At 28.3% G+C, this 15,027-nt stretch overlaps 1 protein-coding gene across 1 annotated transcript in view; it reads right to left on the minus strand.

Annotated features, from left to right (window-relative positions):
• The window catches only part of LOC107451150 (Thioredoxin-related transmembrane protein 3), a 24,072-nt gene extending 13,856 nt beyond the window's left edge, over positions 1-10,216 (minus strand). Inside the window, exons 1-5 of the mRNA XM_016067162.3 lie at positions 9,928-10,216; positions 9,788-9,842; positions 8,182-8,221; positions 4,436-4,599; positions 599-679 (exon numbers count right to left, since the gene is read on the minus strand). Of these exons, the coding sequence (XP_015922648.1) occupies positions 599-679; positions 4,436-4,599; positions 8,182-8,221; positions 9,788-9,842; positions 9,928-9,964 (377 nt within the window). The 5' untranslated portion in view covers positions 9,965-10,216. The remainder of the gene's footprint in view (positions 1-598; positions 680-4,435; positions 4,600-8,181; positions 8,222-9,787; positions 9,843-9,927) is intronic.
• Between the last annotated feature and the right edge of the window lie 4,811 nt (positions 10,217-15,027).

Genomic DNA, 15,027 nt, shown 5'->3' on the forward strand with positions numbered 1-15,027 from the left:
AAAATCGGATCTATCTGGAGGGCGGTAAAAAATTCGGAAAATCTTATCTGCTGCGTGTAAAAGGGGAGAAAATAGGTAAAATAAGTAAAAATGAGAAAGGATTGGTAGCTATGTAGTTTGAATTTTCTGTTTCTCTTTGAAAATCGGTGAATTTTCTGAAAAAGCAGATAACTTGTTTAAAAAAATGAAATTTTTAGAAAATCTGAATTTTTGATAAAAAAGCTGAAATTTAAGAGATAAAAGTGAAAAAAGCGGAAATCCGCTAAAAAGCGGAAAAATCTCATCCCTGATAAGTTCAAAGCTTTTAAGGGTTAGCGCCAAGTTTTAGACTGAATTTAATAGCATTGGCAAAGGTTAACTAATTTGAGTGATGTTTTTAACACTATTTGATTTAACATCAAAATGCAACAGTGATTATTAAAACAGAAAAAAAAAAAAAAAAAAAAAAAAAAAAAAAAAAAAAAAAAAAAAAAAAAAACGACATTTAAGCTCCAAATAGATTTATTTCACTTTCCAAAATGAGAATGTTTATCACTCCATATTTTATAGGCTGTCATTTATAGAATAATTTTTGTTTATATATACTAACAATACTCACCCATCCATTCTCCTAGCAAATTCTACAATTTCTGTACGCTCCCTATCCCCACGATATTCAACAGTTTTATGACCTTTAATACTGCAAAATACACAAATTATTAAATAAATAAAAAATACACATTCATGGAGAGGGTGATGTTTAAATCAATTCTTTACATTTTAAGCTATTTATGCAAAACTAAATATGCATTTCTCTTTTTAAAAAAATTAAAGCGTTATAATTAATGTAGGGAACAGTTAAAATTTTGGAATTCTGATTTATATTCTCAGCCATTTACAAACACTTCTTTTCAAATATAAATAACATTTTGAAAACAAAAGTTAAAGAAGTGGTAAGGAATAGAATACAAGCTAAAAACTAAGTATTACTTTGTTTAAATTAAAAATAAATACACATTTCCTTTTAAATCACAATCATAATTTTTTTTCCAACCAAAAAATTTATAAAAACCCAATAGCAGTAATATATACATAACTCAGTCCTAACTAATATGAATAAAGGTTACTCTAACTAATATGTTACTCCTAACTAATATGTGCATATTGACAGCTCAAAAGCTGTCAATAGCACATTACCTAGCTAATCTGTAAATTAATGATAATTCATTCATTAGAGTGCAGGAATTCATTATAGTGTGGGATCAAGAGTTTCACAATTTACCAAGGTAATTAGCACATTAATGGTCTATGTATTTTTACAGTTCAAAAAGTTTGTTTGATTGTATTGACTTGATTTTTTAAATATCTAAAAATAAATAAATTACATTATATTAATTTTCTCAATGGTAATAATATTTTAAACAACTCTATTCTTCTTATTATATTTTTTAAAGTGATTGATTCTATCTTCTAATGTGTTGAGTGCTGTAACTTAATTTTTTAGATAATGGTAAAAAACTAACATTGTGCAAATTTCTGCGTCCAAAAACTTTAACGTTTCAGCAAAGGTCTAGTCTTCACTTGAATACCTATTTGATAGTTTTTAGAATACCTTGGTTATTTGAGAAATGAAATTTTTTTTTGACACTTTAACGGATCATTTAAGTTAGAGGTGCACAACCTGTGACTTGTTGCCTGTTGATGTGCAGCCTGCAGGAACTTCGAAACGCAATAAAAAAATATTAAAAAAAATCTTAAAATTAAAATACTTAATTCAAATTTATATTACTCTATAAAATGCATATATTTTTTGCACTTTCATTCTGTAAGCTTCTTTTTTGTTAGAATTTATATCCCCCTATATATATATATAAGAATCGAGATATTAGCAGATTCCAGGCTTGTCAGAAGCAGCGTCGTTTAAACTACGAAAATCGGATCTATCTGGAGNTATATATATAGGGGGATATAAAATATATATAATTAATTAACTCAATAATTAATTTCTATATAGGGGGATATAAATAGAAATTAATTATTGAGAAAAATGGAAAAAGTTTTTTTTTTAAAAAAAATATCAGTTTTTTTAGTTTTAAACAAATTCAAATAATTAAAAGTATTTAATTTTCTGCAAATATATTATTAAAAGATCACTGGCAAAATTATTTAATGCTTAGGGCACTAATGTTTACATAAAAATTCTCATATTTGTCGCTAACATGACTAAATATGTGTGTGGCCCTTCGTTCATCTACCTGATGTGCAAGTGGCCCTTCACTCAAAAAGGTTGTTCACCCCTAATTTAAGTTAATCTGCACATTAGTTAGTTAATCTGTAGAATAACTTTTCACTACTTTAGCAGGGTAACATATATATATTACATTTCCAGAATAGAATTTAACCTGGGAGGACGTCCAAGGGTCATTTTATGACCCCATGCATTGCATAAGTTCTGATTTCTAAAAAACTAGACACCTGTTCTTCCCCTTTTTTTAATTAATAGTTGAGTTTTTCATCTTTATCTGCCTTCTGTGAAGTACTAGAAAGAACTTCCAATATTTTCCCTCCCCAACAGACCTTTAATCTGATACTGGTGTGATAGAATGACTCTGATGGTCTTCCGGTTTGTTGTACGAAACATTTTATTTCTTGCGGTTGCCAAGTTCTGTGCGCTATTTTTTGTTCCCAATTAATGTAATTTTTGCTTGTTTACAATGTTTATGAAAGTTTTGCTGCAATAAGTACAAAACTGTTTTCCTATCTAACAAAAGTCCACTAACTGTGCATGAAAACCAACCACGTTACCTAAAAGCTTATGAAAATCAAAGATCTCGCTACGTCACCTGTTAGTGATCAATGCAGTTAATCTGTGCTCGAATCATGAAATACAAGTTCACATATTAAACAGTTTTTGTCAAAAATCACCAAAATAGAGATTAAAAACTTACTCATAAAGAAATTTTGTTTGATAAATTGAGAACTATTGGAACTAACAATTTGTACCCAATTTTTTGCCCAAGGAACATATAATTTCTGTGCGAAACTGTTATCTTAAATAAAACAAAATATAAATAAGTGTTACTATATACGTTCATGTCTTCATTGAAACAATCACATCGAGTATAATATAATAATTTATATATTAATTTTCAGATAAATATTATGTGTAAATAAATTTTACCACAAAAAGAATAGTAAAAAACTTTAAATAGTTAAGTAATATATACAGGGTGGCCACTCAAATCAGATTTCAAATTTCCCTGATTTTTCCAGGTTTTCCAGATAAAAATCTTAAAATTTCCAGGTTTTAGTTTCCTTATTCTAATTAAGTGTAGGCAAGAAAAGTGTCTATATTATAAAATATTTTACTCAAAATGTTATTTTTTTAACATCTTGTCTTGAAAAAAATAATTTATTTCGACAATTTGGCAAGATTTTTTATTCATTTTTTAATCTTTTGGTACAAAATTTTGTATCAAAAATCATATATTGAGCAACAAAAGAGTAAAATTAAATATTAGTATATAGTTCTTAAAAAAAACCTTTTTTTAAAATGAAAACATGTCATAAAAGGTTAAAATGAAATAGAAAAAATTAGCATAAATGCAACAATTGTAACAATTTGTCGATAAACATTGCTGTTAGCGATTGTAAAAAAAGGTTGTGATTGGTTGGTTTGCTGAGAAAAAATAATTCACAGATTTCTCTTAATGGGAATACAAAAGCTTTCAAAAAAAAGAGTGCAATATAAAATCTATTATTATTATTAAATTATAACCAACTAATTTTTGGAGAATTTTATAAAGTAAAAAATACAAAAACATTTTGTCAAAATGGAAAAAAATTACCACGAAATCATTGGAACAAACTTAAGCCATAAATGGATTCAGCCCAAGGGCAGAATTTAAAAACAGAAGCTAATATCCTAATCCCTTCTTCCACCTCCACCACAGAGCTGTAATGGAGCAAATTTTGATGCAAGCAAAGTATTGCTAAGTTGATGATATTTAAACTGCTTGGAGATACATTTCCGTCTAAAAAAAATGGGTATAATGGATGAAATAATTTTAATTAAGAAAATTAGTAAATAATTTAAATTAGTGAAATTAAAAAAATTCCAGCTTTTCTTTAAAATTCCCTGATTTTTCCAGGTTTTTATTCAAATTTCCCTGATTTTTCCAGGTTTTTTCCAGTATAAAAAAATTCCCTGATAATTCCAGGTTTTCCAGGTGGGTGGCCACCCTGATATATCCAATGTATAACACTCAAAAAAAGTGTTAGATTTCAAATCAAAATTAGAAATGCTTTTAGCAGTTTAGCAATGCGGTAAATGAATTTCCTCTACTGCACTGCTAAAGCACGGCGGAGACGTATGTCCTCCCAGTTTAATATAAAAATAATGTTGACAACTTAAATTCATCTATAATTTTTTTCAAAATATTTATTTGATACTTACAAAAGAATAGTAGGAAATCCAGCAACAGAAAACTCATGGGCTACATTAGTGAATCTTGTACAGTCTATCCTACCAACTCTAATTTCAGTATCAACTAACGATTGGGCAACTTGATTCCAAACAGGTTCTAAATTTTTACAATGACCGCACCATGGAGCATAAAACTAAAATGCAAAAATGTTTTATAAGACACTTTCCTTATGTAATGTTATTATGTCAAAGTTTTTTTAACACCTAGTTGGCGCAAGAGCAAAAAACATTTAATCTTAATAAGGCATTTTGAAAAAAATGAAATTTTTATTACATGTTACATCTAAAATGTAACACAATGAAGCATAAGACTAAAATGTATATTAAAATTAAGATAATGATCAATAAACCGTTATTTTTAATACATAAATAAGAAAGTCTATATTATATCATAACTTTCACAAAAATTCACATCACAGAAGAGAAGAGCTAATGCTGATAAATGCAAAATAAATATTGTACCATATCAAGGATCATTTTATGAAAAACTTCGTATTAACAAACATGAAAGTATTTTCACAAAATTAAGTACTTTTTTCTCAAATCACAAAAATGGACCTTTCACAAATGTCTGATAAAACTGGTCTGTATTTGCCAGTAGCTTTCATCACTCAAGATATGTAAAATTTGATTTTTTCTTAAATAATTATAAAAATTCAAAACATTAAAGCTTCTAAACAAAAACCTGCTCTTTACGCAATTTTTATTTGGGCATATAGAGTACAACAATGATTCAGTATTTTCTGGCGTGTAGGTCAAACATAAAAATTTTAAAACCTCAAACTAGTGTGGGGATGGAGTTATCGACAATGCCAACCTTCATCTATTAAAAGGTACCTCTTGATTGAATCAAGTTAGCATGTCTTATATACCAATGAATTGATCTTTAATTTTTGTAGATGATATTTAGATGTTTGACTTATACACCAGTAATACATAGATAAACTAATTTTTTTTCCCAATTAAACATAACTGATGAAAAACAATTACGAGAAAAATAAAACAATTATAACACTATCAAATAACAAAAATATGACTTTTTACAGCATGCTATACATCTTTTAAATTAGTAGGTACTATAGAAGCAGAACATTTTCAAATGTACATTCGAACTTTATTAATCTTTTATTGAATTATTTTTGAGTTACTGCCAAGAAGTTATCGATGTTTTACAAAAAATATTTTTGGTAAACACATTTCACATCAACTCAAATCAGTTTTTTTTTTCTTCTAAAGTAGGGGTGCACAACCTGCGGCCCGCGGGCCAAATGCGGCCCTTCGACTACTGAAGTGCGGCCCGCGAGAGTTTCTAAACACAATAAGAATTTTTTTTAAAAATGGCAATTTTTAATCGCACTTTAAAGTCATCACGTTTTGACACAATCAATTTTAACAGATTCTTTAGTAAATGTACGTTTAACGCGCTTTCTTGAAGCCAAATTTATTGTAAATATAAATGATTTTTTTTAAACAGTTATTTCCGCTTTTTCTACGTGATTTTGAAAATTCCGAATTTTTATAACGACGCGAGTTTCAGATCACAAATTTAAATAATCACTTTTTGGGCACTTCAATTGTGACGATTTCATCTTAAATCTAAGTGATTTTCTATCTTTTTTTTGCAATTCTTTCTTTTTCTTCAAAAATTTTTCTCGGCAGTTATTGCTATGCGTTCCTACGTATCATAAAAAATTCCAATTATTCTGCTACGACATGCAAATTTTAAATCATGCATTTGACGCGCTTTATTTGTGCTGAGTTCAGCATAAATATATTTTTTCCTAATTATTTCTATACTTTTCCACATGATTTTGACGATCCCGTTATTTAACTATGATGTTATTACGACACGTGATTGTTAATCGCGCAATTAAATAATCACTTTTTGATACGGTATTTCGGTACAGTTTTATCGTAAATCCTAGTTATTTTTCCTTCGTTTTTATTTCCGCAACGAATATGATTTGGTCGAATGTGGTAATGAATTGTGATTTGATCAAAAACCAAATATTCGGAAAAAAAAAGAAGAAAAAATCGACTGAACGCCGTACACTTGGGGCCAAATAGCAAAATCTTTTAGCAGCATAGCAACACTGAAACTAAAATTTCAATGCTCAGAATAATATTTCCTGGAAAAACGTATTCATAAATTAACTCTAAAAAATAAGGCCAATCAAGAACGTTTTTGAAAATGTCGAAAAGCGAAACAGAGAACATAAAAATCAATCTTAATTTTTGAAAAATTTTTTTAAAGCTGAACATCTCAGTTTTTCAATTACCAGAAAAAGCCAAGAAAAAAGAATTAAGTCAACAGAAATGCTATTAAAAATTACTGCGTTATAATGAAAACGTCTAAAAAAAGTTTTTTTTCTTCTTATTTACAGAAAATAAAAAGATAGAAAAAATTTTCTTAATTTTTTAAGTGAAAATCTTATGCCGAAAATCTCAATTTAAATTTTTCTCATTGCCATAATTTTAGAAGAAAAAAAATTGCTATAAATGTTTTTTTTATTTGTAACTTTATTTTTAAAAAAATGCTGAGTCATAATAAAAATGCCTAAAAAAAGAAAAACAGAAAAAACAAATTTTTCTTAGTTCCTGAAACAAAACTTTAATGCTGAAAATCACACTTTTCTATGTTACTGGTTATTTATATTACAGTACAGGGAAAGAGTGATAATAAATTAATAGTATGAGACGTTCTGTTAAAATGCTGGGTTATAATAAAAACTGCAAAAAATGGATCCTTCTCAATTCTCAAAGTATCGAACAAATGACAAAATTGACTTGTCTGATTATAATTTGAAAAAAAAAAAGTAATATCTATAAAAATTCAAAAATAAAAAAAAACTTAGAAAAATGCATTTCTAAAAAATATTTTGCCAAATATTTGACTGATCATTCAACCAACTGAATTTTTCACAGAAGGGCCAAATACTCCCTCCCTAATTTAAATGCAATGTTATTGCAACTTGAGAAATTCATAAAATGGCGGAAAACGTGAATTTTTAAACTGCTCACTGTTAGTAGTTTAGATTTCAATTTTTTGTTGCTTAAGTGATCTTTTTCGATAAAAAAAAGGAAAATGTTTACGATATAAAAAATCTAATAATTAATAAAATAAAATAATAAAGTACATTACAAAATAAGCATTGAATTTTATTTTGAACTATCACAGTTTTGTTTTTATTTTAGGCTTTTGTTTAAAACCTATAAATTTTCTTCAATTAAAATATTTAATTTGAATTTATATTACTTAATTACGACTAAACTTTATCCTACTTTCATTCTGTGGGCATTGCATTTTTTTTTTTAATTTATTAGAATTTAATTCTAAAATGAGTTTTCATATTGCATGATATGATAAAAAAAAAATATTTCTTTTCTTCAATGTTTATTTATTTTGATAAATCTATTGTTCATATGAAAAAAATAGCAAATTTTTTTGTAAAAAAAAAAAAAAGTATAGGTTTTTTTATTTTTGAATGAATTCTAATAATGGAGCACTACTAAGTTATTAATATTACTAAGTTTATTAATAAAAAAAATGGAACGCTAATGTTTAAATAAACATTATTACATTTGTCATTAACATGTCTAAATACATGTGCGGCCCTTCGTTAGCCAACCTGCTGTGCAAGTGGCCCTTCCCTCAAAAAGGTTGTGCACGCCTATTCTAAAGGGAAAAATAAAAAGTATAACGTTAGCAAACTTACCATTACTAGCCACATACCATTGCTACGAACTTCAAGAAACCTAAATAAAAAAACATTAAAATCATTTTATAAAAGTAACTCAAGTTTAAGTACAAACGCACATTATAAGGGATGCATTAGCAATCTAAGCTAACACGTGTATTTTCATTCACAGATATTCCCAATATACAGGGTGTTTATAAAGTCCCGAACCCATTTTGATGTTTAATAACTCATAAAATAATAAAGATAGATTAAAATTAATAACATAAATGGTTAGACAGACTTAAAAAGTTTCATGACCCTTGTCAATCAACTTCCACGTGTGCCCCCTTCGTCGCACGGAGAATATCAAGTCGATAGTCAATTTCACGCCAAGTAGCGGCAAGCATGTCGGCACCCACAGAGGCTATTGCAGTTTTCTGAAGCTCATAATGTTCTCCGACGAAGCATCCTTTCATGTTTCTGGCATTGTTAATCGCTATAATGTGCGCATATGGGGATCTGAAAACCCCCATGAATACCCTGAGACACAAAGGGATTCCCCAAAGGTTAATGTGTGGTGTGGACTAATGCACGACCGAGTCATTCGGCCTTTCTTTTTTACAGAAAAGACGGTCTCATCAGTCGTATACTTAGACATGTTGGAAAACTTTGTATTACCACAACTAGACGAGCTTCAGCCACATGTCTTTTTGTAACAAGATGGTGCACCACCCCATTGGGGTATCATCGTTCGTAGTTCTTTGAATGACCATTTTCCAGGAAGATGGATTGGGCGAGGAGGTCCAATTCCTTGGCCACCCAGATCACCTGATATAACGCCGCTGGACTTTTTTCTTTGGGGATTTATAAAGGACAATGTTTACAAGAGGATCGTGTCGAACATTGATGACCTAAAAGCCAGAATTACAACCGCAATAGCCTCTGTGGATGCCGACATGCTTGCTGCTACCTGGAGTGAAATTGACTATCGACTTGATATTCTGCGTGCGATGAAGGGGGCACACGTGGAAGTTCATTGACAAGGGTCATGAAACTTTTTGAGTCTATCTAACCATTTATGTTATTAATTTTAATCTATCTTTATTATTTTATGAGTTACTAAACATCAAAATGGGTCCGGGACTTTATAAACACCCTGTATAATAGGTAACAGACAATGAAAATTGTTAATTAATGTCAATTAGTTTTTCTTATGTTCCCAGTTTAACAGGAAAAAAAAAGGTTCCTTTTTTTACACTGAGATCAGGTGTTTTTCAAGGATGTATATTAATTTGACAGACCAAAAAATTTGCAAACATTAGACTTACATTTAGCCATTAAATTTTTTATTCAAGAAATAATATTGACGCCTGTGATACTTAATTAAATTTAGTGATACGTATGGGAAGATTTCCGCATAGGTACATAAAAAATGTACAATAGTAATAAGCGTTAACAGCCCTTTGAAACCTTAAATTTTTACCTTAAAATTTGACTCTGAATTGCAACAAAATCTTAAAAGCATAGGAGTGAAATTAAGTATTAAATCTAATCAGTCATATTGAAAACAAAATTTTAATATAGAATATTATAATATAATATAATGAACGGAATAACTGGATTAATAAAGAAATCATATTACCTGTCACTAAGTTCTAAAACCCGGTTTGAGGCAATAACAGAAACGAAGAGCAAAGCTACAATAAAAAATAACAATTATTTTCAATGCAAAAAATTAATATAAAGTAGTTAAAATTATTACTTTAATTATTCTAAGTTCACCTGAAATAACAGCTCTGGAAAAACTAAAAAGGTGCATTTTGCTGTCAAAAAACAGTAACTATTATCTGAATTCGAGAACTATCATGCTAATCACCATAACGATTGTTAAAATCACAAAAAACTTCTTTTTTAAAGAATATTTAGACTTATTAATGTTAAACAACAAAGTAAGCTTTCAAAAATTTCCTTCTTGTTATAGCTTTTATTTATTTTAACTTTCAATTGCGGTTATTAAATTAGAAACGCATATAGCTACTTATTTTTGCTTAACTATAAACCGGCTCATAACTTTTGCAAATTTGAATTCCCCACGTAGTGGAGATTTTTTGTAACTATAAGAAAGGTCTGGGTTTTTTGGTTTTTCCCAGGTTTTCTGTTTATCGATATTTTAAACGCCATGATTAAAGCACCTGGGATAACAATCTAAATAAAATACTAATTTTTCAAAAATATAGAGTAAACTGCTTGATTTGTTTAAAATTATTTCGTAAGTATAAAAATTTTATAAAGAAAATAAACAAAAAAAAATTTTTTTTCTCCCTTAACTGCCATTTCTTTCTGTCAAAAACTTTAGTTTTAAATTTCTCTTCTTCTTTGAATTTAATATTTGGCTCCATTTGTTACAAAATAACCATAATGCAAAATAAAGAAAAGAAAATTAACTTTATTAATAATAAGTTTACACTATTGCTTGCCACATACATTTTTCAATATCGGATTTTGCTCAAGCAAAAATATTTATCGCAGAAGACGGTGAAATGAAATGATTTAGGAGAAAATTAGGGGAAGGGAAGTAAAATTAATTACAATATTAGGGAAGAATATAAGTGGAAGGGGGTAATATTAGGGGAATTAGGGGATTACAAAGGGGAAGAGAGGGGCATCTAGTTTAAAATATGTTTAAAAAATTCTAAGTAGTTAAAGTATTATTAGTAGTGTTTTATTCATTTTACACTAGAGCTGCACATTGGGCTGTTGGCGATGGTTTGGGAGACATCTCTGACGATGATCTGGAGACATGGATCACAATTTTGATCCTCTGCAGAGGGGATGGCTCTCCCGCAGTGGCGTATCTAGGGTATGGCAGGCATGGCTAGAGCCATGGGCGCATTATTTGAAAAAGGCGCAAAATCAACCAACACCAACGTTTCTTTCGTTTTTTCAATTTTTCAAAATATTTTGATATTTTGCTTGTTTTAAAAAAATTAATTTAACTCGTATACTAATACAAATTTTAAAAACAATAATACAAATTTCAAAAAAATAAATAAAACATTGAAAAGAATCATTTAGAAAACTCTCCAGAAAGCAGAATAAAAACTTCCAATGATCGGATCCTCAGATAAATCTTTCTTTTTCCAGTACCACAAGCAAAAAGACAAGATAAACATCTCTTCATATCACATTACCAGGATGTAAAAGGGCAATTATCTGGGGATGAATAGAACACCTGCAGGCATAGAAAATAGCCCTTTGGTGGTGACAGAGGGCAAAGAGATGTGAAAACCATGGGGTGTCCCTGTCCAGTTTAGCCCAATTATCTTAAATTTTATCAGGGGTGAAAATCACTTTGAAAAGCGACTTTCGAATTTGTTGAATATACAAATAGAACCCTTGCTGTAAATTAGCGTAAATCCTTTCAAAAAGGAAAGTTTTGCCACACATGGTGGGAATCACTGTCACAAAACATTTAAATACTAAAAACAGGAGGTGCCTCTGCCTTGCTTAAACCAGACAGCCATAAATGTAATTTAAACGAAGTATTAGGATTTTCTGAAAATCAAGGATTAAATTGTAAGTAATCATTTCTTATGTATTGAAATCATGCTCACTTCATTATTTCACGTTATATTTTATAGCGATCGATATACTTTCTAGCAATGCCAACTGCTCCACTTTCTTTAAAATATTTTATTCAGTGGTAGTCAAAAACGAAACCATGCAGAATTTAAGATAATTCTGGTAAAATTTATAATTCTCAAAATAACCAAAACAAAATAACAGTAAACAAAAGTATGTTTCACGTGATTTTTTTCAATTATTTATTATTTAAACGTAGAAAGGGAAAATGGTTTTACATTAAATAAACAAAGAATCATACAATAAATGTAACTTTTGCACTCAATAAAAAATATTTTTCTATACGGAGCAGAGCAAGTTTGTATCTCTGTATATGCAGATTCAGAGGGGCGTTTACTACATTATAATATTTTGTTTTTGTATATAATTATTTTTATAAAACAAAATCGTTTAATATGCACAATGATATTTTGGTAACAAAAAGTGAACTTCGTGAATTAAATGCTCGTTATTGTATTATTATTAAAAACAATGTCTTAATGGGAAGAAAAAACGAATGTTAAAATTTGAAATGTTGGAAACATAATTGCAATAAGTAAATATTTTTGTGTAAATTACGTAAATTACGTAGCATTACGAAATAGATTTCCTTTCATTCATTAAAAGATAGATTTTAGGTTTAAACACTCATAAAAGTTCAATTTATTTATTTTTAATTGGTTAATTTATTTATTGAATGAATAGATTAAGGAACGTATCGTTAATTGTTCAAACTGATCTTTTTTTTTTTTTTTTTTTTTTTTTTAATTTTGCCCTTAAGTCACAGAAATATTATTCACACTCAATTTTAATTTTAAATTAATGACTTAAGCTCAAGTTTAAATAATTCTTTTGTTTACAAATTGAGAAAAAAAAGAGTTGTGTAATTTATCAAGACCTTACTTAGTATTTTTTTTAATTTCAAAGCATCTTATTTGTCCATTATAATTAAAATAAAATGGAAGAAAATATCACTGAGGCTTATATGTATTTGAGGCTTATTTGTAGGCACATATGTATTTTATAACTATCTATTAAAGCAGCACAATAAAAAAAATTTTTCATTAATTAATTCCCTTTATTTTAAGAAAATAAGAAAAAATTAATAATAAACATCTTATAGAAAAATTCGAGCTTGTTTATTTATTAAACATATGCATTTTTATAAAAATTCAAAAAGCCCTCTGTCCTCAAAATATTCAAAAGATTTATATTTCGCTTTTTTTTTTAAATTTTGGAAAGACTTATTCGGATAATGGCTTCGTCTAAAAAATATCGATGGTTATATCCTTTATTTTAAATATTAATTATTTGTTGCTTGTAAACTGAAGTTGCATTTTAATCTAAAGGTTCTCGATTGGGTAAATTTTTAACCGCTTAAAATTTTAAACTTACTTATTACCCCAGACAATATTTAAATTTAAAAAAAATGTCTCTGCACCATTAAATGTTTAAACGAATAACCGCTAATGCAAAAATTTACTTTATTAATAATTATGTATTTGTCGATCTATGTGTTAAGATTAAATTTGATCATATGAACTTTAAATCATTTTTTCTATAAACGTGCATTTCGTCTCTCCCAGAGCCGTTTTTAAGGATGGGCCCAGTGGGCCCTGGCCCAGGGCCCCGAGTTCCATAGGGGCCCCCGAAAAGTCTAAAATCTCATGGCATTAATTGTTTTTTTTTTCTCTTTAAATTCTAACTCATTTATTATTTATAACATAAAAGGTCCCCCAGATCCCACTTTTTTCTTCTTTTTTAGAAAAGTTTTATTCGGAGCTGGAGTCCTCTGAAGCCCATAATACATTGTTTTTCTTTTTTAGATTGTCGGACGCCTTTCAAAATCTAAACGAAGAAGTGTTTACAATTATAAAATTGTTACTCTTCACTTTTCTATTCAAAAGAGCAATAAAACACTCTTTCCGGTAACGAAAATATCCCCTCTTTCCCAGCTACCACCCACAGAGTTGTCAAATAGCCTCCTCACTTTACTCTGTGAGAAAATGCTTTTAGTTTCTTTAAATTGCCTTGGGCTCTTTTTTTCCCAGCTTCCGAAATATCAGATATCCTCGAAACACCCTTTTGTCTGATTCCTGGTCATAAATTGTTTGAAACAAAAAATTCTTAGGGCTGTAAATAGGGGAAGGGTCTTCTTAGTATTCTTTGGGTCATTCTGTCTCGAGATTTGCGTTTTGTCACATTATCGTTAAATTGGTCCTCGTTCAATTTTAATTTTTCTTTTTAAACAAAATTTAAATATTTTTCCTAATTTATTATTTTTTTTCTGATTTAAAATTTAGATATTCTTTAATTATCTTAAATGTTCCAACTAGCTTAATTGTTTAATTTACTTAATTATTGTAACTGATTTTATTTTGTAATTTTCCAAATTAATTGTACATGAATCCGCGAACGAGGAATTTCTGTATCAAATTTTTGTAGGATATCAAGAAGACAGAAATTTTTCACCTGTGGAGGTAAGCAAATGTTTTTATTAAATCAACTTTTGTTGCAGTTAGGGAAAACATGAAAAGTTTGCACAGTTTTTTATTAAAACATTTTTTAACATAATAAATTTTAAAGTTGAAATTATTTATTATCTAATAGCTTATAATATTTGTCCCCTGTTTACATCAATATTTTTTACCCAAATTCGAAACTTTATCAAATTAAAAAATATATTTTATAAATAATTTTTTAAGAGCTAAAAAACTGGGTCAAATGTTCTTATTAAAGGGTAATTTGTCCCAATTTATTCTGAAGGATGAGTAGTTAAAGAACCAACAAAGCAATAAGTGTATAAAAAAATTTGATAATTTTGTTTAAAGAAACATCAAATTTAATAGTTATTTACTAATGAAAAGTAAGAAATCTGAAGCATCATTTGTTTAAATCTCCTGTATGACCAAATTTTCCATGTTTCCCCTAAATATGAAATATGTTTAATTTGTAATATTATATTTCAGACACAAAATTCATTTATTTAGTTAGCTTATGATTTTATTGTTTATTGATCATATTTGTTTCCATTTTTAACTCCTTGATTTTTCTTGTTAAAGTTATGTGTTTAAAGTTAAGAAGGCTTCTAAATTTTTTTTATTTAAAAAGGCTTTTAAATTTTTAAAGCAAAGTCGAAACAACTTCTTAAAATTGTAAATCGAAACTATATATGAAATTTTGGCAGCTTTAGTTTTATTTTAATGAAGTTTTATTTTCATTTAATTTAATAAAATAAGAACAAATAAAAAATATAAATAA

Source organism: Parasteatoda tepidariorum, chromosome 6, assembly GCF_043381705.1.
Source record: "Parasteatoda tepidariorum isolate YZ-2023 chromosome 6, CAS_Ptep_4.0, whole genome shotgun sequence".
Classification (NCBI taxonomy): Eukaryota; Metazoa; Arthropoda; class Arachnida; order Araneae; family Theridiidae; genus Parasteatoda; species Parasteatoda tepidariorum.